The sequence below is a fragment of the Aethalodelphis obliquidens genome, unplaced genomic scaffold, assembly GCF_003676395.1.
Source record: "Aethalodelphis obliquidens isolate GAN/ISIS:26980383/991018 unplaced genomic scaffold, ASM367639v1 scaffold6, whole genome shotgun sequence".
NCBI lineage: Eukaryota > Metazoa > Chordata > Mammalia > Artiodactyla > Delphinidae > Aethalodelphis > Aethalodelphis obliquidens.
In genome coordinates, this window is record NW_020837950.1 from 247267 (window position 1) to 269197 (window position 21931).

At 42.0% G+C, this 21931-nt stretch overlaps 1 protein-coding gene across 8 annotated transcripts in view; it reads right to left on the reverse strand.

Moving 5' to 3' along the window:
- SPMAP2L (sperm microtubule associated protein 2 like) overlaps positions 1-21931 on the reverse strand; it is a 96447-nt gene that overhangs the window by 14934 nt on the left and 59582 nt on the right. For 2 of the 8 annotated variants that reach the window (XM_027102847.1, XM_027102855.1), the window contains 5 exons: positions 21182-21381; positions 20844-21026; positions 18848-18937; positions 4696-4860; positions 2366-3333 (listed from right to left, as the gene is read on the reverse strand). Coding sequence is in view for 1 of the 8 variants with exons in the window: in XM_027102855.1 (XP_026958656.1) it covers positions 21375-21381 (7 nt within the window). In the remaining 7 variants the exon portion in view is untranslated. Of the gene's footprint in view, positions 1-2365; positions 3334-4558; positions 4610-4695; positions 4861-11295; positions 11443-14469; positions 14631-18847; positions 18938-20843; positions 21027-21181; positions 21382-21931 lie in introns of those variants that run through there. The other 6 variants (XM_027102851.1, XM_027102849.1, XM_027102850.1 and 3 more) reach the window with 6 other exon arrangements.

The window sequence follows — 21931 nt, forward strand, 5'->3', positions numbered from 1 at the left end:
AATTTCATGCGGCACCCTAAAAACCACTGAGGCCTGGATCCTACCCTAGAGATTATGATTTAACTGGTCAGGGGTGTGGCCTGGACATCAAAAATTTTAAAAGCTCCCACGTGATTTTAATGTGCCACTAAGGTTGAAAACCACTGACCTGGGTTCTAGAACCCAGACACAGCAGGGTACTTAGCAGGCTACCAAACATTCAGTAAATATTTGTTACCATTGGTCATAGTAACTTAAAAAAGAATTCTTATTGAGATGAAATTCACATAACATAAAATTCACCATTTTAAGTGTAGAGTTCAGTGGATTTTAGTGTATTCTCAGAGTTGTGTGACCATCACCACTATATAATTTCAGAACATTTCCACCACCTCAAAAAGAGACTCTGTACCTATTAGCAGGCAGTCCCTATTCCCCCTTCCTCCAAGCCCCTGGCAAACATTAATCTGTTTTCTGTCTTTACAGATTTTCCTATTCTGGACATTTCATATAAATGGAATCATACACTAAGTGGCCTTTGGTGTCAGGCCTTTTGCAGTTAGCATAATGTTTTCAAGGTTCATTCATGTTGTAGCATGTATCAGTGCTTCATTTCTTTTTATGGCTGAGTAACATTCCATGGATATACTACATTTTGTTTTTACGTTCATTAGTTGATGGCCGTTTGCATTATTTCCACTTCTTGGCTATTATGAATAATGCTGCTATGATCGTTCATGTACAAGGTTTTTTTGTGAATGTATATTTTCATGTCTCGTGGGTGTATACCTATGTAGGAGTGGCATTGCTGGGTCATGTGGTAATTCTATATTTAACTTTTGGAGGAACTGCCAAACTGCTGCCACAGTGGCTGCACCATTTTATACCTCAGTGTGTGAGGATTCCAGTTTTTCCATATTGTTGTCAACATCTGTTATTCTTCATTAAAAAAAAATATAGAACATGGATGGACCTAGAGATTGTCATACTGAGTGAAAGAAGTCAGGCAGAGAAAGACAAATATATGATATCGTTTATATGTGGAATGTAAAAACTGGTACAAATGAACTTATTTACAAAACAGAAATAGAGTCACAGATGTAGAAAACAAACTTATGGTTACCAGGGGGAAGGAGCAGGGAGAGATAAATTGGAAGATTGGGATTGACATATACATACTACTCTATATAAAATAGGTAACTAATAAGAACCTACTGTATAGCACAGGGAACTCTACTCAGTACTCTGTAATGACCTATATGGGAAAAGAATCTAAAAAAGAGGGGATATATGTATAACTGATTCATTTTGCTGTACAGCAGAAACTAACACAACACTGTAAATCAACTATACTCCAGTAAAAAAATTAATTAAAAAATAAAATAAAATAAAATATAGTATGTATGAAGTGGTACTCATTGTGATTTTGATTTGCATTTTCCTAGTGACTAATGATGCTGAGCATCTTTTCATGCACTTATTGGCCATTTGTATACCTTCTTTAGAGAAATGTCTATGTAAATCCTCTGCCTATTTTTAAATTGGGTTGTTTGTCTTTTTATTGCTGAGCTCTAAGAGCTTTTTATGTATTTTGGATATTAGACCTTTATTCCATATGTGGTTTGCAAATATTTTCTCCCATTCTGTGGATTGTCTTTTCACTTCCTTGATAGTATCCTGTGATAAGTAAAAAGTCACTTTTCTCTCTTTAGCTGGGGTAGGCACCACCTAAGATGGCTTCAAATCCCTACACCCGATATTCATGCTCTTGTGGAATCCCCTCCCCTTGACTGGGCTAGACCCTGTGACAAAATTGATGGGGTGTCACTTCCAAGATTAGGTTACAGAAAGACAGGCTTCTGTTTGCTCTCTTTTGCTCACTCTCACTCACTCTGAGGATCCTGCTGCCACGCTGGGCACTGCCCTGTGGGGAGGCCCACATGTCAAAGAACTGAGGGAAGTTTCTAGTCGACAGCCAGCAAGGAGCTAAAGCAACCACCTAAGCTGCACCCAGATTCAAGGCCCACAGAAACTGAGATAATAAACACTTAACAATTTTAAGTCACTGAGCTGTAGGTTAGCTTGTTACACAGAAATAGACAACTCGTATGATGACTTTCTGCAAAGGCAAAATGAGGCAAAATGATAAACTAAACTAAAGCTTGGCAGTGAGGCACTCTCGCCTCTAAAGTAAGGCAGCTGGAATTCAGGTGCTTAACCAAACAGTATTCACTGAGCCATCACAGCACAAGTTGTTTTATTTACTAAAGGGACTTCCAATTAAATATATATAATTTATATTTAATATAACATACATTATGTTATATATTAATATATCAAATGTAAAGTAATATATTTATCAATAAATATATGTTCATATTAATGCATTATATATTAATAGAATATGTTAAATTTAATATAATGTATATACTTATATATTGTATTAATATATGCTATGTAATGGAAATAATATAATAAAATACAAATAACTAATTTTAGATCAGTAGCACCTGTATCTCCAAAACATTCATTCAGAACACCTGAACCAGTCTGTCTCTTCCCGTCTTTCTCTTACCCACAACTGTTTGCCATACCTTCAAATTGGTGTGAGGTTACAGAATACAAGTAGTTATAATATCTGTCTAAGCAAAACAAGTTTAGGCAAATGACTTCGTTAACCAAGTAATATGCAATATACATAAAGTGACCATACGTCTCACTCCCAGGACAGTTTTGATTTCAAATCTCCTTTCTTACATGTCCTGTATGGGGTTCAGAGAACAGTTTGCCGCACATATACCACAAGGTCAAACAGCAACCATTTAAAATCTTTTGCAGGTTTAGATAATTCAGCCGCACTTCAACTAAGTTATTCCATTTGCACCAAGAGTTGGGAGCTGTGAGGGTTAATGAACCAAGAATTCGAGTTTCTGTAATTAATAAATCAATCACAGACCATCTTCAAAGCCCAGAAAGTTTCAAAACAATAGCAGCAACCTAAGAGGTCCTGTTTATGAGTTTAGCTGAGTCTAAACAAGGATAATAAGCAGGGAACTTGCCTTACACAGTCTGGGGAAAAGCCACAGCAGGATCAGGTCTAACACAAATCCCAGACAGACGCGTTGTTTTGCTCCAAGGAGCTGAGCAGCTGGCCAGAGGGAAGAGAAAGCCTTTGATATCCCCATCCTGGCCAACGCGGTCATTCCTTTCATCTTCTCTCATCAGGAACCCACTTTGTTGTCCAGTCCTGGTACAAAATACTTATTCCACAAAAGCACATGAAAGTCTGGTCTGACGATAAGAAGGGCTCTTTCCTTTTGCTTTCTACTTCTTTGCACGTTGCACTCCTTGATACTTGCGGAGCACGGAGAACAATTAGAAAAGCAAAGACAAAGAATTAGAATCACCTGAGTCAATTAGTAAACTCAATTTATCTTTTTCAGAGCCTGAGACTTATTTGGGGATATTAAAAGGCTTGGGGAGGTAGACCCAAATTCCACAAACATGGACTAAATGCAGCTCATTTCAGCACAGCACACATTGCAGGAGTGGCCCTGAGGTGGCAGACACAGGGCTGGGCGCTGGGGTGCAGGGGTGAATGAGGCCTGGACCCACCCTCACTAGATCTGCTGCTCAGCACCCAGCCTCAGTGTTTCATACAAATAGCGAGTCATTATGTTGCACACCTGAAACTAATATAATGTTAGCTGTCAATTACATCTCAATAAAAATCCTTAAATTGATACAGCTGAAAAAAAAGTTAATGGCCTTGACAAGGTTCAGGGCTGTGAGAGACGGTACGGGGGGGGGGGGGGGGTTCGTGGAGAACCCCATCAGCCCTGGGCAGTGGAAGCAGGCGAGGAGAAGTGCTTGGAGCAAACAAGAGCCCACCCAGGGCCCTGGGACTCCAGCCCACACAATGGAAACCCCGGGGGAGCTAAATACCACAGCTGCAGGCTCCCTGCAGAGTTGAGGGGAGAATGAATAAAATGCTCATCTGACAACTCACAAAAAAGGAAGTTGATGGGCTCACACACCCCCTTACCACAGATGCAGGGCCTACCCATCTTGGACAAAATTACAAACCTTTGGGTTGGTTTCTGAGACCCTTTCATATTCCATTTCTCACCCCAGTCTGCCATGGGAGGCTGTGGTCTTCTCCTTTCCCCCTCCCACCTTGTTTCATCAAAACTTACCTGTCCTGTGTCTCATTCCTTCAGGGTTTGCTCTTTACTGAGTAACCAAGGTCATCTAAGAGCATCACCAAAGAGCACGTTTACATTTTAAGACAGGCCTTCAGTGCTTCAGCCTAGAGGAGTATATGATGTGAGGATTCTGGAGAAGCACTGTGGCATTTTGGGGTAGGAGACTCAATGTATGAAGGTTTCTACCCCTTCCCTCCCCCTGCCATAGTAATATGGTTATAACATTCACCATCCTCTTAATAATTTGGACCAAACCTTTTCTATTTGATGAAAAACAGTTTTAGGGCTTCCCTGGTGGCACAGTGGTTGAGAGTCCGCCTGCCGATGCAGGGGACACGGGTTCGTGCCCCAGTCCGGGAAGATCCCACATGCCGCGGAGTGGCTGGGCCCATTAGCCATGGCCACTGAGCCTGCGCGTCCGGAGCCTGTGTTCTGCAACCGGAGAGGCCACAACAGTGAGAGTCCCACGTACTGCAAAAAAAAAAAAAAAAAAACAGTTTTAAAATTTCACCTGTTCTGGTGAACTGTGTTCAGAGGTATCCAATGTCTCCAAAGGTGGCCCAAAATGTAATAGCTGGCAATGACTAGGAACGGACGTCTCACGATGTAGCGGCGGGGATGTGACCATCACGACCCCACAGGAGCGCTCCAGAGCTGTCCTCAAAGCTGGTCAAGGCTAAAGGAAGAACAACCAGAGATTGTCAAGGGCACACCTTTTCACTCCACAAATGCTAGGGAGGACATGAGAAAACAACTCATGCTATCAGACAGTCTAAAATATACTAAGGGAGATAAGGCCTCCATACAAATAAAATACATGGCCAAATAATACTCTGAAATATAGGTTTCTTCCTTTTTCTCTGTAGGGTTCCTTTCCCTTCCTTCCATCCCAGCAGGCTCTGGCCTCATTGCCTTAAGGAAGGGATGTACAAGGGAGAAAACATATAGTTTGTAAGTATTTGCTTCTTGTTCCAAAAACTTAAGCCCATAGGGAATCCTTGGGGTGGGGTGTTGTGGAGAAGATTAAAGAAAGAGAACCCGTGTCATCCCCACACTGGAAAGTGTTTTTAACAGGTGGGAGTCTAGAGGGAAAAATGAGAGGTCGTGGATTCCAGGAGCAGAAAAGACCTGTGCCTGGCTTTGCAGCACAGTCACTACTAGTCACTACTAAGGGAAACAATCCCAGAGAGAAAATGGCTGTGTCTAGCTAGATAGGATCAAAGGCAGCCCTGCCAAAGACTCCCACATGCCACTCACAGAGGAAAGCAGCAGAAAGCGGGAGGACCTGCAGGGAACATGTGGAGAGCGATGACATGTCTAAGCAGTAACCTGCATGGACCATGGCCCAGAGGATCTTCCCCCCGCTCCCCACCACTCAACATCTTGGCACTCGGAGGCTCCCGGAACTCCCGAAAGACGGGAGGCTGTTTTTCCACCAGCTAGGCGGAATAAAGCTTGAGGTCAGAAAGCAAGCTGAGTTGGAGAGAATAAAGCCATGTTTTTTTCATAGACCTGAGTTTACACCCATGATTCAAGGCAGAGAAGGTGGTGAGTGGCCAGAGGAGAAAGGATGCAAGTGGCTCCAGGGCTGGAGGAGACTGGGATCTGATTGTGAGAGCAAGTTTGAATGCTCTAGGATTACGGAGCTTCCACTGACGAGAGGGGCTTACTGACCTGGTTCACCGCCTGAGTGAAAGCTGTGTGTTCTGATGAAGTTAAATGTGTGATTGCTGATCAACAAGATACTAACAATAAAGCATATATGTTTGTTGATGTGGTGAATCCTGTAGTGAGAATTTCTAAGATACAGGGTTTACTTCCTAAATAAATGGAAGAAGATTTGGAACTTTTCCTATAAAGAGTGAAATGTATTCCTCTGAGTAGATTGACTTAAGGTTCATGATAGTCAACCAAATGGGAAAGCGTATTTTGGCAACGGGTGTAAGACATTCTGTTGCTCTCATTTCGTTCTTAATCCTTACACCCTTGCAAAATAAACAGTGCACCTTTAAGCAAAGTAAATAAAGAACCGAAAGCATGTTTTAGCCTGATTTGTGTTGGATGATTCAAGAATCAGCAATCTCTTTGTCCACCAATTTAGTTTTTTTTAATTAAAAGACTTTATGAATTGGGGGGCAGTTTTACGTTTTCAGACAAATTGAGTGGAAAGTACAGAGTTCCCACATACTTCCTCACCCCTACTCCCCACCCCCCAATTTCTCCTGCTACTAATATCTTGTATTAGTGTGGTACAATGGTTATAATTGATGAGCCAATACTGATAATTATTATTAACTAAAGTCCATTGTTTAAATTAGGGTTCACTCCTTGTGTTGTATAGTCTATAGGTTTGACAAATGTATAATGATATACATCACCATTACAATATCATGCAGAATAGTTTCATTCCCCTAAAAATCCCCTGTGCTCCATCAATTTATCCTTCCTCCCTTCCCCTCCCGAAGCTGGTGACCACTCCAATATGCTTTTATCATTAACACAAACAACTCTGGAGAAAATGAGGACCCAATGAATATAAGTCCTATTTACATAGGTTTAAATTAAGTCCCCATCTTTATCAGTAGACAAGCTTGTATTTTGTCCATAGCTAAAATAACTGTACTATTTTGAATTCTATCAATAATTGTTTTCAATCAACATTATTTCATAGATCTATTTCTAAGTGAACTATTTCAATGTGAACTATTTCACAAATCTATTTCTATGTGAACTCAAGCAGAGTTCACATACTTATCATCTCTGATCTTGTCATAATTTTAAGGATGAATTACTTTATAGTTGCCATGAGTTTGCAGAATTAATTGCCCTACAGTTTTGAGATGTTTGTTCAACTTCTAGCTCTTCTACGTAAACACCTGCCATTGAATTGCAGTTTGATTCTTTGCTCATGAACTAAATGATGTCTTAGCTTTTGTCCACCCTCTTACAGAGAGGTCATATTTTACTCAAGGAACAAGTTTTGGGAGATCTCTCATAAATCAAGCTCATTTTACCAAAGGAATAAAGAGTATGAGGAATGCATTTGTAGAGTACAAACATCTATAACTATTGGAGCACATTTTTACTTTAATGTTGCTTTTAATTTTTTTTTTTTTTTGCTTTTAATTTTTAAGCACTATTTAAAATTTTTCCTATAGGGCTATCCTTTAAATTAATAGCATAGTATTAATTTGGTTGATTGGCTTTATTCATACCAATTTATCTAACTTTTATTCTGAACTTTTTGATTTATGGTTGCATTTTTTAAGCCCTGATTTTAGCAATATCATAACTTGAATAATATTTTTATAGGATTTATAAAATCTTTCAAATTATAGTAATAGCATATGTGAGAATAACAATGTAATAAATGCTAAATTTCAAAGAGAATTTCAGATGTCTTCAAATAACCATAGCTCTCCTGACACGGAGGATGAAGATGATTACAGCTTGCCATCTAAAGGGGCACTGCCAGGTGCTAGGCAGCAATAGAGAACAGTTTACAGGTCACTTCCTTATGCAGCAAGACAGTATTTCTGACATACTATTGTGGGGACCTAGAGCTGATATGAAGATTATTTTAAGCTGAAGCATTTGAGATTCAACAGATGTGGAAAGAAGCCTTCTCAGAGCTTCCCTTAGCTGACTAAAAGCAGCAACATTTGGGAAATAAGGCTGCCATAAATCCCCTGTCTGGGGTAGTTTTATGGCTGCGTTGGGTCTTCGTTGCTGCGCGCGGGCTTTCTCTAGTTGCGGTGTGCGGGCTTCTCACTGCGGGGATTTCTCTTGTTGCGGAGCATGGGCTCTAGGTGCGCGGGCTTCAGTAGTTGTGGCACACGGGCTTAGTTGCTCTGCAGCATGTGGGATCTTCCCGGACCAGGGCTTGAACCCGTGTGCACTGCACTGGCAAGTGGATTCTTAACCACTGCACCACCAGGGAAGCCCATCACCAACTTTCTTACCTCCCATTTGTTCTCCTAAAAATCCACTTGTCTTTCCTAAAGAAACCTATTTGTCTTCCCATAACACCTTTTTTCCTCCCTTGTCTCTACTAAGTTAGTCCATAAACCTCTAAATTTAACTATTTAAAGAGCCGACTACTGCTTTTGTTGGTTTTCATATACATACGAATAAACCTTTTTCTCCTGTTAATCTCTTGTGTCAGTTTAACTCACAGGCCCACAGACACTAAACCTAACAGAGTAGAGTAAAAGTTTTTCCTTTCTAACATTTTAGATTCACAAAAGTCAAATTTGCTTACAATGCATTTCCACAACTAAATGCACCCCTCAGCCTGCCCCGCTGAAAGTCATGTTCCTTAAAAACACGAGAAGTTTATTTTGTTCCCTTAAAGCTGCAACTCATTTTATCTGATCATCAAAAAAAAAAATTGGGGGGCTTCCCTGGTGGCGCAGTGGTTGAGAATCCGCCTGCCAATGCAGGGGACACGGGTTCGAGCCCTGGTCTGGGAAGATCTCACATGCCGTGGAGCAACTAGGCCCGTGAGCCACAACTACTGAGCCTGCGCGTCTGGAGCCTGTGCTCCGCAACAAGAGAGGCCGCGATAGTGAGAGGCCAGCGCACCACAATGAAAAGTGGCCCCCACTTGCCGCAACTAGAGAAAGCCCTAGCACAGAAATGAAGACCCAACACAGCCAAAAATAAATAATTAAAAAGAAAAAATTTGTGTGTGTGGAATATAAGCTGTGTTTTTTGTTTTTTTTTAGAAAATTGAGGTGTAGTTGACACACATTATATTAGTTTTAGGTGCACACATAATTATTTGATATTTGTATACATTGCAAAATGATCACAATAGGTCTAGATAACATCCAAGTATTTTCTTTTTTTCAACATGAAAAACTTCCAAGGAGCTGGACAACAGCAACTAATTTAAAGAGGTTTCACCCTGGCTGTGCAAGAATCAGTCTGATTCTTGGGCTATGACTTTATTTTCCTTACGAAGTTACTTTGTGTAAATTGCAGGCAGGCCGTAGCTGTGGTCTGCCATTTCCCGTGCAGGACTTACAACTCGCTGCTGCAGGAAGGCCCAGGGAGAGGCTTTGAAACAGCAATTTTTCAGCTAACTTCTTACATTCATTTAGGTAAATATAGATGCTGCAGAATCCCAGCCAGCCGGCCTTAGCTGTGACTCTGGAGTGCGTGCTAGTGTGTTAGTAGTGCTGCCTACGATTTTATTCTACAAGAGTCACTCCATGTGTATCAAACCTATGTAGACTAGTTTTTTGTTTTTTTTTTACAATGGAGTTGCAGGAGTTCTTTTTACATATTTTAGAGATTAACCGCTTATCAGATTAACTCCTTTTCAGATACATGGCTTACAAATATTTTCTCCCTTTCATTCTCTAGATTGCCTTTTCACTCAGCTGACTGTTTCTTTTATTGTGCAGAGGCATTTGAGGTTGAGGTCGTTCCACTTGTTTATTTTTGTTTTTGTTGCCTGTCATATAGCCAACCTATGGAAAGAACTTAAATGTCCATCAACAGATAAATGGATAAAGAAAATGTAGTATATTCAGACAATGGAATACTCTTCAGCCTTTAAAAAAAAAAGGAAATCCTGCAATATGCAATAACATGGAGGAACCTTGTGAAATAAGGTGAAATAAGCCCGTTACAGAAAGAAAATTCTGCATAATTCCATTTATATGGGGTATCTAAAACAGGCAAATTCATAGAATTAAAGAGTAGAATGATGGTGTTAGGGGTTAGGGGGAGGGGGAAATGGGGAGTTGCTAACCAACAGGCATAAATTTTCAGTCCAACAAGATGAATAAGCTCTGGAGACCTGGTGTACAACATTGTACCTGTAGTCAACAATGAGGTATTGTACATATAAAATTTGTTAAGAGGGTAGATCTCATGTTAAGTATTCTTACCACAATAAAAAATTTTTTAAAAAATGTTAACCCATTTTAAACTAAAACAGGGAAACGGGCAAAGGAAAATACAGACACCTTGCCATGGAACATCTCAGTTGGCTGACGAATGATGGTAAAGGAAGATCTTAATATATGAAGATCTCCCGCAGCTTGGACTATTCAGCGGAAGGTCACAATATGGAGAGCCCTCAGCTCCTCCTTCTGTGAAAAGACCTCATAATCATCTACAAAGCCCTGGTTCCTGGCTATTTCTCTGACCTCCGACCTCTCTGTCCACCTCTCTACCCTTTGCTCACTTCACTCTAGAGGGAAGGGCAAAGAGAATTCAGAGATCTCATTAGTATCAAAGGAATATATAAAAGAAGCCATTCCATTAGGGATCATATTTCTTATAAATGACTCTTAACTGGTGAACCCATACTGTTTCTTTGATCTGTGGAATCTAGAGCCTTCCTACTCAAAGTGATGGGGTCCACACACCCAGAAGAAACCAACCTTGCTGAAATCTCGATCTTGGACTTCTAGACACCAGACTCGTGAGAAAATAAATTTCTGTTGTTTAAGCCACCCAGGCTGTGGTCCTTTGTTATGGCAGCCCTCCGAAAACTAATACATAGCATCAACATCACCTGGGAGCATCTTAGAAGTACTGATTTTCAAGCCCTAACCCAGACCTACTGAATCAGAATCTCTGGGGAGTGAAAGCCCAAAATCTGTGTTTGAACAAGTCCTCTGAGTGACTCTTGTGCAGCTAAAGTTTGAATAGCACTGATCTGGAGCAGTGCTTCTTCAAGCTGTGTATCAGCATCACCTGGGCAACTTCTGAAAGAGAGCAGTGCCTGGGCCTCACCTTAACAATTTGGTCCAGTTGCTTGAGCGCTGGACGGTCAGGGTTTGCATGGGCAGACCTGGTTTAGGTATTTTCTTAAGCTGCCCTGTTGACTCTAAGGTATAGCCAGGGCTAAGCTCCCCAGGTCTAGAGCCTGTTGGCATGATGTGGAAACCTGCAGAAGATATGACTGAGTGTAGGTACTTCGGGTAAAGTGGGGCAGCTTACTAACTCCCTAACCTAAGGAGCTTCACTGGTAGTGTGTGATTTCAAAAACGTACCTTATTCCTTCTCTAGAGATAATGACGCATACCTCTTCCACCTGCAAATCCCCACCTCCTCTCTATGACTGGGTAAGACGGTTAGTTTTATATGTCACCTTGACTGGCCATGGGATGTCCAGACTAAACATTATTTCTGGGTGTGTCAGTGAGGATGTTTTCAGATGAGATTAACCATTTGAATTGGTGGACTCAGTAGATGGCCCTCCTCCATGTGGATGAACTTCACCCAATCCACTGGGGACCTGAGTAGAACAAAAAGCAGAAACAGGTGGAATTTCCTTCTTTTTTTCTTACCTCACTGCTAGAGCTCGGACATCTCATCTAATCACGTCAAGCCCCCAGACTGGGATTTATATCATCAGCTCCTCTGGGTCTCAGGCCTTCAGACCCCAAATGAATTACACCACTGGCTTTGCTGGGTCTCCAGCTTGCAGACGGCAGATCATGGGTCTTTCTCAGCCTCCATAATCTTGTGAGCCGATTCCTCATAATAAATCCCATTTAGATAGATAGATAGGATGAAAGAAAAGAAAGAGACAAAAAGTGAGAGAGGGAGGAAGGAAGGAAGGAAGGAAGGAAGGGAGGGAGGGAGAAAATCCCCTACTGGTTCTGGAGAACCCTGGGCAAGCACAAATGCCAAGGAGGTAAGAGCATCTTACTAGATGGGAGCAGCCTGACACCAGATTGAAAGGGGGAAATTCAGGTGTTCTGGACCTAGTGTTACTGTCCTTAGTCTTGCATGTAATTGGGCACGTGCAAGGCTCCTCAAGAACAGCTTAGGGATGTATGGGGCCATTTCTCCTAAGGGATTAGTAAAGCTTATATTCTAAGCTTCCAGGCTTCCTGTTTAGGATTTTATAAACTCCTCCATGCTGAGGTGTAAATGCCTGATTAGGTTTAGTGAGGTACCCTTTATGCCTGTGTTTACATTTTAAAAAGGGATAAAGCCTTAGGTTATGAGAAAACAATTCTGGAGATGGAATTTTATGCACTAGCAAACTGGCAAGAGAAATGGGGGTTGGACTGGAAAATAATGCACTAATAGCAATAATCACTGAACATTTATCAAGTGCTATGACTATACTTAGAGCACTTCATCCATTGTCCCATTTAATCCTCACAGCAGTGCTGGAGGTAAAGGGGAGAACTTGAACCTAAACCATCTGTGCCTACACAGATCACTGTCTACATTAGCATGACTTTTACCCACAGCCTTCAGTAATAGGTTTTTGGAAACTCTTGCCCAGGAAGATGAAGTTACATACAACTTTTGTTATTGTCATGAAAGTACTCCACTGGTCTCATCAATTCTCAAAGACTCCTTTGGAAACCCTCACCCCGCTGTGTCTGTCAAGTCCTTGCACAATCCTAAACAAGCCGAAAACCTTTAAATACCCCACCACTGCCCTCTCTTTACTAGATGCTTCTAAAACTCTGCTGAGGTAGGGATCTCCCTTATCTCAGTGAGCTATAAACTCAGCTTTGCTTTGTCCACAAGCTCTTTGGTGGTGCTTTGGGGAGCAGCATTTGACAGCATTATTCTTAGCTCCATTTTGCAAGTGAGGAAATTGAGGCCCAGAGGTGTTAGTTAATTTATCCAAAGACACAGAGCTAGTAAGTGGCTGGTCCTGGGTTCAAATCCTGCCATTCTGATTCCAGAAAGCACATTCCCGGCCACATCTACACTGCCTCCCTGTATTATATGAGATCATATAATACAGTCACTTATTCGTTCTCTACCAGCGATCAACCAAGAAAAATCAACACAAACTGTGAAAGAACATGTGTCTTCAGCCTCCCTCTCCTTACTGCCTGTGCTATGTCTCTGCTGTCAATGGTGGTCATAGGCCAGGACCTCCTCAGATAGGTCCTTAGTTGCAAAACCCCGTGGAAGGAGGAGGGGGGAGGTAGGTAAGGTGGGAGGCTCGGCTCTGTCAGTGAGCAATGCACTCCTCTGCCTCAGTTCATGCAGCTTCTTACTAGACAATCACGGGTCACGGGTCACTTAAAAATCCCAGAGAAGCCAGAACTTAAAATGGCTCCCTGACCTAGGCCATGCTTGAAGCTTTGCTGAAGCCAGGAATGTGGTGCTTTTAAACTATCCAAGCCCCAGGGCACTCCTGCCTGCTTAGATCATTACAGAAAACGCGGTGTGTTACCTGGGGTCTGTTACTGCTTTCCTTTCATGTCCATCTGGCCAAGCCTCAATCACCCTCTCCCTGTTCACAGAGCAGCTGCCCGCCCACTGCCTATGTGTCCCTGGTATCCTGGGGTGAATTTGCTCCCCACTTCACACTGAAGACCAGCTGCTTCTTTCTGCTCCCCTGCTCCCCCAGCCCCCTTTCTCTGTCTCCAGCCTTCTGCCTGCCCTGTCTTGCAATCCCTAGGATGCCCAACATCCTGACACTTCCAACAGACCACGCCCTGGCAACAGAGAGCAGGCAGGCAGGCAGATGCATGCTGCTACGGGTGGGGAAGTTTTCCCACCTGGCAGCACCTCCCAGACTGAGAAGAAAAACCAACACAGGGCTTCCCTGGTGGTGCAGTGGTTGAGAGTCTGCCTGCTGATGCAGCGGACACAGGTTCATGCCACGGTCCAGAAGGATCCCACATGCCGCAGAGCAGCTCTGCTTGTGAGCCATGGCCGCTGGGCCTGTGCGTCTGGAGCCTGTGCTCCGCAACGGGAGGGGCCACAACAGTGAGAGGCCCTCGTACCACAAAAAAAAACCCCAAAACAAAAAACAACACAAACTGTGAAAGAATGCATGCCTTCAGGCTCTGTCTTCTTACTGCCTGTGCTATGTCTCTAAGGATGGTCATAGGCCAGGACCTCCTCAGATAGGTCCTCAGGAAGCAAAGCCCTCTGAAGGAGGAGGGGAGAGTTAGGGAAGGTGGGAGGCAGCCCACTCCTCTGCCTCAATTCATGCAGTTTCTTACTGGCCAGTCAGGGGTCACTTAAGTTCAGGTCTGCTGTAGGTTAGTTCACACAAGTTGATAAAGGCACTTAAAACAGCTAACTGAGGGAGAAGTGTGTGCCTGCTCCTTTAGCAGACCCTAACCAAGTACTTGCTCACAAACCTCTGAAAATCAGCTGGCTGCAGTCTGAACCCCTTGCTGCCCTCCCTACCACCCACGGCTCCAGTCTCTTACTCTTACTTACTTTCTCTTACTCTTATTCTTACTCTCTTACTTCACTGTTTCAGTTCCACACTGCTGAATAACAAACCAACCCCAAAGAGGAGCTTAAAACCATCATTTTCCTTCCTGACCTTTCTGTGGGTTGGCCGGGCAGTCCTTCTGCTGGTCCTGCTGGCTCACTCACATGGAGGCATTCAGCAGAGGGCGAGCTGGCCGCCGGGCTCAGAGGGGAAGTCTGGACTTCTCTTGCTATGAGGTCTCTCAGGGAGGCTGGGTTTCTTTCCATGCAGGTCTGGAGCAGCATGCCAAGAAGGCAAGGCTGCTCAGGGCCTGGGCTTGGAAGTCATGCAATGTCACTTCTGCCACCTTCTGTTGATCTAAGCAAGTCACAGGCACCCCAGACTCAAGGCATGGGGAAGTGGACTCCACTTCTCGATAGGAGGATTGTATTTTCATTGGGACTACAATGAGTACCACCAGAGGAAGTAAACTCCATTATCCAAAAAGATGTGAGAAGCATCTTAATATCCACTAATAATAATGACTAAGAAAACAAAACCTACTTACCATGTACTGGATACTGTGCTAAGTACAATACTTCACAAGAACCCAGTGAGGTAGGTGTTAGAGATGAACAACCGTGCTCCCGTTTCCATGTGGAGAGGGAGAATTGCCCAGAGAAGAACTTACTGGTTTTTGCCCTCACCCACCCCTATTTCCTCCCGTGGGAGCAGTGACTCCTCCCCTGGTTAATCTAGGAGAAGGAGTGCATTTCTCCCTCCTTGCGATCTTAGAGCCATAAGCAGAGTGTGTTCAGCCTGCTCCGGGGGCAGGTGTGTCTGGTGAACTGAGCCAGGGGCTCAGTTCAGTTCAGGAGGAGGGGGATATTAGAAATCCAATTGGTCCACCAAAGTCACCTTCTCCAAACAGCTTTACCAATTGTAAATGAGTTGTTTTGAACTCCATCTGCCTGGGTTTCTCAATTGTTTCTTAACTCAGGCAGGGAAAGGATGGGTATAATGTACTGGAAACTCCCTAATCTTGACAGCAAACACTATTAGCCCTTTTTCATTGAGAAGTTAAGTAATTTGTACAGGGTTGCACAGCTAATACTTGGTAAGGCCTCATTCCAGACCAACCACCTTGAACCAGAAATGGAATTGCCTTCACCCCCTCTCTCCTGGACTGCAGGAAGCCATGTAATATTGGTGCTCCAATTTTATTTCCTTCAACCAAATCCAGGTTAACAAACAAGTCTTTAACACCTTCTCTGTTCCCACTTGTTCACATCTTGTGTGTCAAGCACTTGCAACCTAGAGGTCGACAGAGGTATCCTGACCTTTGAAAATTTAATTAGAGTTGACTCAAAATCCCTCCCCCACCAGAAGTGTGGGGAAAGTCCTGAGTCCCTCCCATTCCCCTGGATTTGGGGTGGGAACACCAGTTTATCTCGTTTTACCTTATTTCTAGTGGGTTGTAAATCCACGATCCTATTTCCATCAAATTATAAACTAGCTCACCATCTTGTATGTGCTAGTTCTTCCCCACACTGTCCCCAGCCATGGAATACAGACACATTGCCTTGATTTCTCCCCTTAAACAGCCCTAACACCGAATGTGTGGGAGTGAAGCAGACCTGACTGGCATGCAGCGTTGGGGGAGTTCTGAGTTGCTCAGGCCCCTCAAGCCTCTTCTGAGACCTGTAACGGTCCATCCTAGCTCCCCTCCTATCTTGCACTTTATTTTGTAAAACTTCAAACATATCTAACAGAAGAGAGACTATTGAATGAATAGTCTAGACAATGAACCCTAGGATTCCATCACTTAGTTTCAACAATCACCAACTCACAACCAAGAGTCGTTTCCTCTATACCCTCATCCACTCCCCTGTTGGGATTATTGCAAAGCAAACTCTAGATATCACTTTATTCACAATTGTCTCAGCTTGCATCTCTAAAAGAACTGCTTTTAAAAGCATAACCACCATACCAATACCCTTCTAAATATAATTAACAGCAATTCTCGAATTTCAGCAAATATCAAGTCAGGATTCCCCCTGTCCTGGTCCTCCCTCTTACCCCGTAGCTCCAACCACAGCTAACTGAGATGACTTGCACATGTACACCTGCAGCAGGTCTAAGGTCTCGACGCTACAACACAGACCCATGTAAGGACTGCCTACCTGAATCCGGCCGACTGCTCCATTGGGCACAGTGGGCCCATTGCCTACAGACCATAACATTTTCAGGAGATTACAAAAATGTTTGAGTTCTTTTTATATGAGAAAAAAAGATGAACTTTTAATTTGAAAAAGTCTTAATATATAATATTTATATATTCATCTTTATACTAATGCAGTCATAAAATATAATTTTTAATATTATTTTAAGGAAGAAAGGAACCAGAAAAGCAAAAGTGCCTAGGGTCCCTGAAAGTCGTAATACAGCCCTGCAGCTGCCATCTCCTTTTAGATGTCTCAAAGGTGTCCTCTAATCTAAGTGTCCTGAACTGAACTCATGCTTTTCCACTCTTTTCTTCTGGTCATCTCCCGGTGTTCCCTACGTCAGTGAAGGGCTCACTGTTGTGGGAAAGATCAGTCAAATGAGAACACACCCAGGCTGTTTATTCAGAGCCTGCTATGGCCAGGGAGTCAGCCACCATTACTTGCAGTTGGCAGAGACTCAAAGGCAGAGGAGCGGGACAGCTTTATAGTGGGGGGGGGGGGCAAGGGGGGAAGGGGATGGAGGCTTTAGGAATACTCTGTTAGACCCTGTTGGCATGGGAAAGGTGGAGACAGCCTAACTAGAACAACTGTGCTCAACTAGAAACAACAACTAGAAAAAGGGCATCCTATGCAATTGGCTTGGGGAATATATTTGGCTTTCTCTACTTGGTCCTGAGATGGAAGTGGGGGCAAAAAATAGGTATCAATTAGGACCACTGGCCAGATCCTGACCATTCTGGGCTGATTGCTGCAGAGGCTGTGGTTTGGATTCCTGACCTGGTTGCTGCACAGGTGGTGAGTCAGAGTTCTACTGTCATATGTGGCCTGGCCATTGTCCACTTGTATATTCAGACCCTCACTATCTATATATTGTTTCATAAGTTAGAAATCGAGGAATTATCTTGAATGCTTTTCTCTCCCCAACCCCACATCCAATCCGTCACCAAATCCTGTGAAAATACACCTCCTCAAATATCTCTCAAGGCCTGTCTCTTCCTTGCATCTCCACCATGGTACCATCAAACTATTTTCATCTTTCATCTGATCTACTAAGTAGCCTCCTAACTTGGTCTATCTACCTCCACTGCCCCCTCCCCAATTTATTTGTAGAAGTAATGTTTTCAAAAGGCAACCATGGTTACATTATCCTCATGCTTAAATTATTTCAACAGCTCCCACTGGTTTTAGTATAAAGACTAAAACCTTCAAGGTGGCCTCCAGGGCCCTGTACAGTCTGGCTTCCATCTGCTGCCTCCTCACTGATCACACAACCCCTTTTTTTCTTCCCATCTGAGCCACGCTGGCCTTTCAGTCCCCAACAGCTCTACCCATCTGCCACAGGGGATTTACTGCAAGGCTGTGCACAGCTCCTGAGGCAGATGAACAGGGGAGGGCTGCGGTGGGGGCCTGGGCAGCTCCAGGTATCAAAAGTAGGAGGAGAACAGTGAAGTCTCATCAGGGCACCACTACTGGGAACGACCGCCTCCAACTACCCCTGCCTCTGCACCGCTCTGCCCATGATCCAAAGCCCCAGAGGACAGTTCAATGAGCTGGCTCAGGTCACATGCCCATCCCTCGGCCAGGGTACCTGGAATAAAAGTCTCAATAAACCTTTATCGATGAAGAGAAATCCCCCAAAGAAAATTGGGAGTTCTTACCAGAAGGAGGAGGAATGGGTGCAGGGTCGCCCCCAAATCAACAAATATCCACTAACCACATTTCCCACTACCTGGGCTGATTTCCTGTCCTTTCTTTGTTAGTTAACACTACTTAATTTTTAGATTCCAGCCCAACGTCCTTTCATTAAAGAATCCTTCCCTCACCTTCCCAAGGGAGTCAAAGTTCTCTGTTCTGTCATTTTATAGCACTATAACCTCTCCTTCATAGCACTTGCCACTGCTGTATTTTACATTTATTTGTGAATGTGTGAATAACATCCATGTCTCCCAATTGGCTAAATAGCCTATGAGAGCAGAGCCCATATATGTCTGGCTTACTATGACAGCTTTAGTGCCTAGCACAGTGCCTGGCAAAGCAAAGACATCAAACAAACATTCACTTAATGTATGAATCAAGCCATAAAGATATTTCTATTCCCAGTGATATGAAGTATGCCACTCCCCCCTTAGAAGGCAAAAGGAGCTAAATTTTAAACAATTTTTTCCAATTCATACTTTATTACATAATGTTCTTATTTACTCTTTACAATAATGCCACAGGAGCTCACTTTATACATAAAGAAACTGAGGCACAGGGAGTTAGGGAATTTTTTCAAAATCACATACCTGGTAAATGATCCACGTGGGATACAAACCCAGGTCTGATTCCAAAATTCAAGTTCAAATCTACCATATGATGTCATATACCAATCTCACCTCAAAAAAAAAAAAGTGGTTGAGGTAAACATATATATATATATATTTTAAATTATATAATTATATAATCTATATAGTTATATAAAATTCTTCCTCCTAGTTCCAAAAGAAACTATTTAGAATTGCTACTCATTTTTAAAACAATCTGGAGAGATTGTTCAACATGTTTAGTTTCAGTCCTTCAGATAAAAATCCAGAGTACCGAACATTTCATTGATTGTTCAAGAAAAGCATTAAATCCATGGTTAAATCACAATAAAACAACACCTGGATGATTCATAGTTTAGCACTTTTATAGTTAAATAAAGGTACATAACTTCTAGTTCTGTTTTTCAGTAAGAAATCTAAACAAAGTAGAATGTCTTCTCTATCCCTTCTTATAGTATAATTGAAGGTAAAACTAATAATATTTGGGAATTAAAGAGGTTAAAATTATTACTTAAATGTGAGGTATTTCTTTGATATTACTTTTCTTTTTTTTTAATAGATTTTATTTATTTTATTTTTGGCTATGCTGGGTCTTCGTTGCTGCACGCAGGCTTTTCTCTGGTTGTGGTGAGCAGGGACTACTCTTCATTGCGGTGCATGGGCTTCTCATTGCGGTGCATGGGCTTCTCATTGAGGTGGCTTCTCTTGTCACAGAACACAGGCTCTAGGCGTGTGGGCTTCAGTAGTTGTGGCACGTGGGCTTCAGTAGTTGTGGCACACGGGCTCAGTAGTTGTGGCGCACAGGCTTAGTTGCCCCGCGGCATGTGGGATCTTCCCGGACCAGGGCTCGAACCTGTGTCCCCTGCATTGGCAGGCGGATTCTTAACCACTGCACCACCAGGGAAGCCCCTTACTTTTCAATTATAACTATCAGAGTAATAGTGGTCAATTATTACTCACTAGTACACTATTTAAATTTAGTAAAATACAACACCCATTAACAACGGAATGCTTTCCTTTTTACCTCCCTGTAAAATGTGCTGTTATTTATTAAATAGAGGTATTCATTTTGGCACTTTAAGGTCAGTTGACTTTCTTCATACAAATTTTAACACTACCTTCTCTTTTGAATATTTAGATGAATATATTTAATTTTTCCTACTGTTCAAGAAATCAAAACAAAACATATTTTATATCAGCATTTTAATGAGCTTTGCTTTAATGATTAATTCAATGTGAAGTTAGTCTATACCTGAGTTATGAAAATAGAAAATAATTATTCAGATGCTTGAGTTAGGGGTACAATGATAGTCAAGTATAACAAAATGCTGTTTAATTAAACTTATCTAGTGGGAACTTTCAGTTAAGCTTTCATTTTGTTTTCGAGAACCAGAGGAGGGAAGAAGGGAATATTATCAGGTAAGGCAGAATAAAACAGTTTTAACCTTCATCTTTTGTCCTGAGAAATTTCAGGCCTTCCTGAACTAGTGGCTTTAAAAAAAAATCCTTCGATAGTTTAGGTAGACCATGAATAGTCTCACTGATGGCATATTCCAAAATGAACAATCTTAACTTACCTAAATTTCACAAATCTAATAATAACATTCTCCACCTTTCTCCTAACAGGGAGCTGAAAATCACTCCAAGGCTTAACAGAGACAGTTAATACAGTAGTCTGGGAATAAAAGCTGCAGAAAGGTGGACATTTACAGCTATTACACTCGACAGCTAAAAGGGGTGAGAAGACATTTGAGCTTCTTAGCGAAGTTATTATAACTTTTGGTAGTTAATCACAGGCCTCTGTAGTATTCCTCAATGAGATTATTTAATTATAATTTAACCACTTCTTTAACGGATTCAGGAAGTTTTCAATTTACACGCAAACACGTAATAAAGACAAATACAGACACACGTTTATGAACATGCACACACATATACACTCCACGGAACAAGTAAAAATAAATTCAGATTAAAGTACCGGAAACCAAGCAGAAGAGGGGCACAGATGAGCTGTCAATCTCCTGCGGTGGTGGTGGAGGAGGGGATGATGGTGGCGGCTGTTATTGCTTGGTTTCCTGCTATGACTAGTCGTGATGCTAGGAATTTTACTTGCTGAGGGGCTCACCATGTTTGAACATTACATTCATTAGGCTCTAAGATTCTTGTATCCAAGTCAAAGGGAGGAAATAGGCAAAAGGTGAATATAATTTAATTTGAATTATAGATTAATTTTTAAATCTGAATTTAAAAACAGAACCGTAATTCATGGCAAGAAACAATCTGCTTACATGTAGTTTGAATATCACAGACTCTCACCTTTCTTACTGAATTTTCATAGATATCCCTGAATAGATGTTTTTCTTCATTTGTTGTTTGTCCTAAGGGCCATTTCCAGAGGCTTTAATTTAAAAAAATAATAATATTCACTGGAGAGTGTGGTCACTGGAGCTCCCATGACACCTTGCTGGAGGTCCATCTCTTCAGAGTACTTTTTAATGGATACATTTCATCATGTTCTGAAACATACAAACATTGAAGGTATCTCAGAAATGTACTTGGGTTTTATAAATGTCATGACTTATTCTAGACCCAGACAAATTCCAGTTGGACTTTTTGTCCTGCAGTAATCAATTTACATACTAGGTTCAATTTGGGCAATTTAGGTGATTTATTCCAATAGTACAAAAAATACACTTGCTGTGCAATCCAAGGATGGACAAATCTACCACGGGCCTATCTCAAAAAGCAATGACCGTGAAAAGTGACTGTCTCTCTTCCTGTTTGTTGGATTCAAATTCAATAGCTCTAGACTTGTTTATTTTCATTAGAGCTAGGAAAAGAATTTAGCTTCATTTTAATCAATACACCTACCTTTTTTTCCTACCTAAAAAAAAAAAAAAAAATACTAAAACAAAAACCAACCAAAACTATTGTATGGTATTGCCTCTCCAGGACACTAGTTATCTCTCTTTTTTTTTTTTTTTTACTAGTTATCTCTTTAACATAAAGGCCTTAGAGATAGAACTCATTCATCTGTAAAACTGGTTTTCAAACAAGTTCATTTTC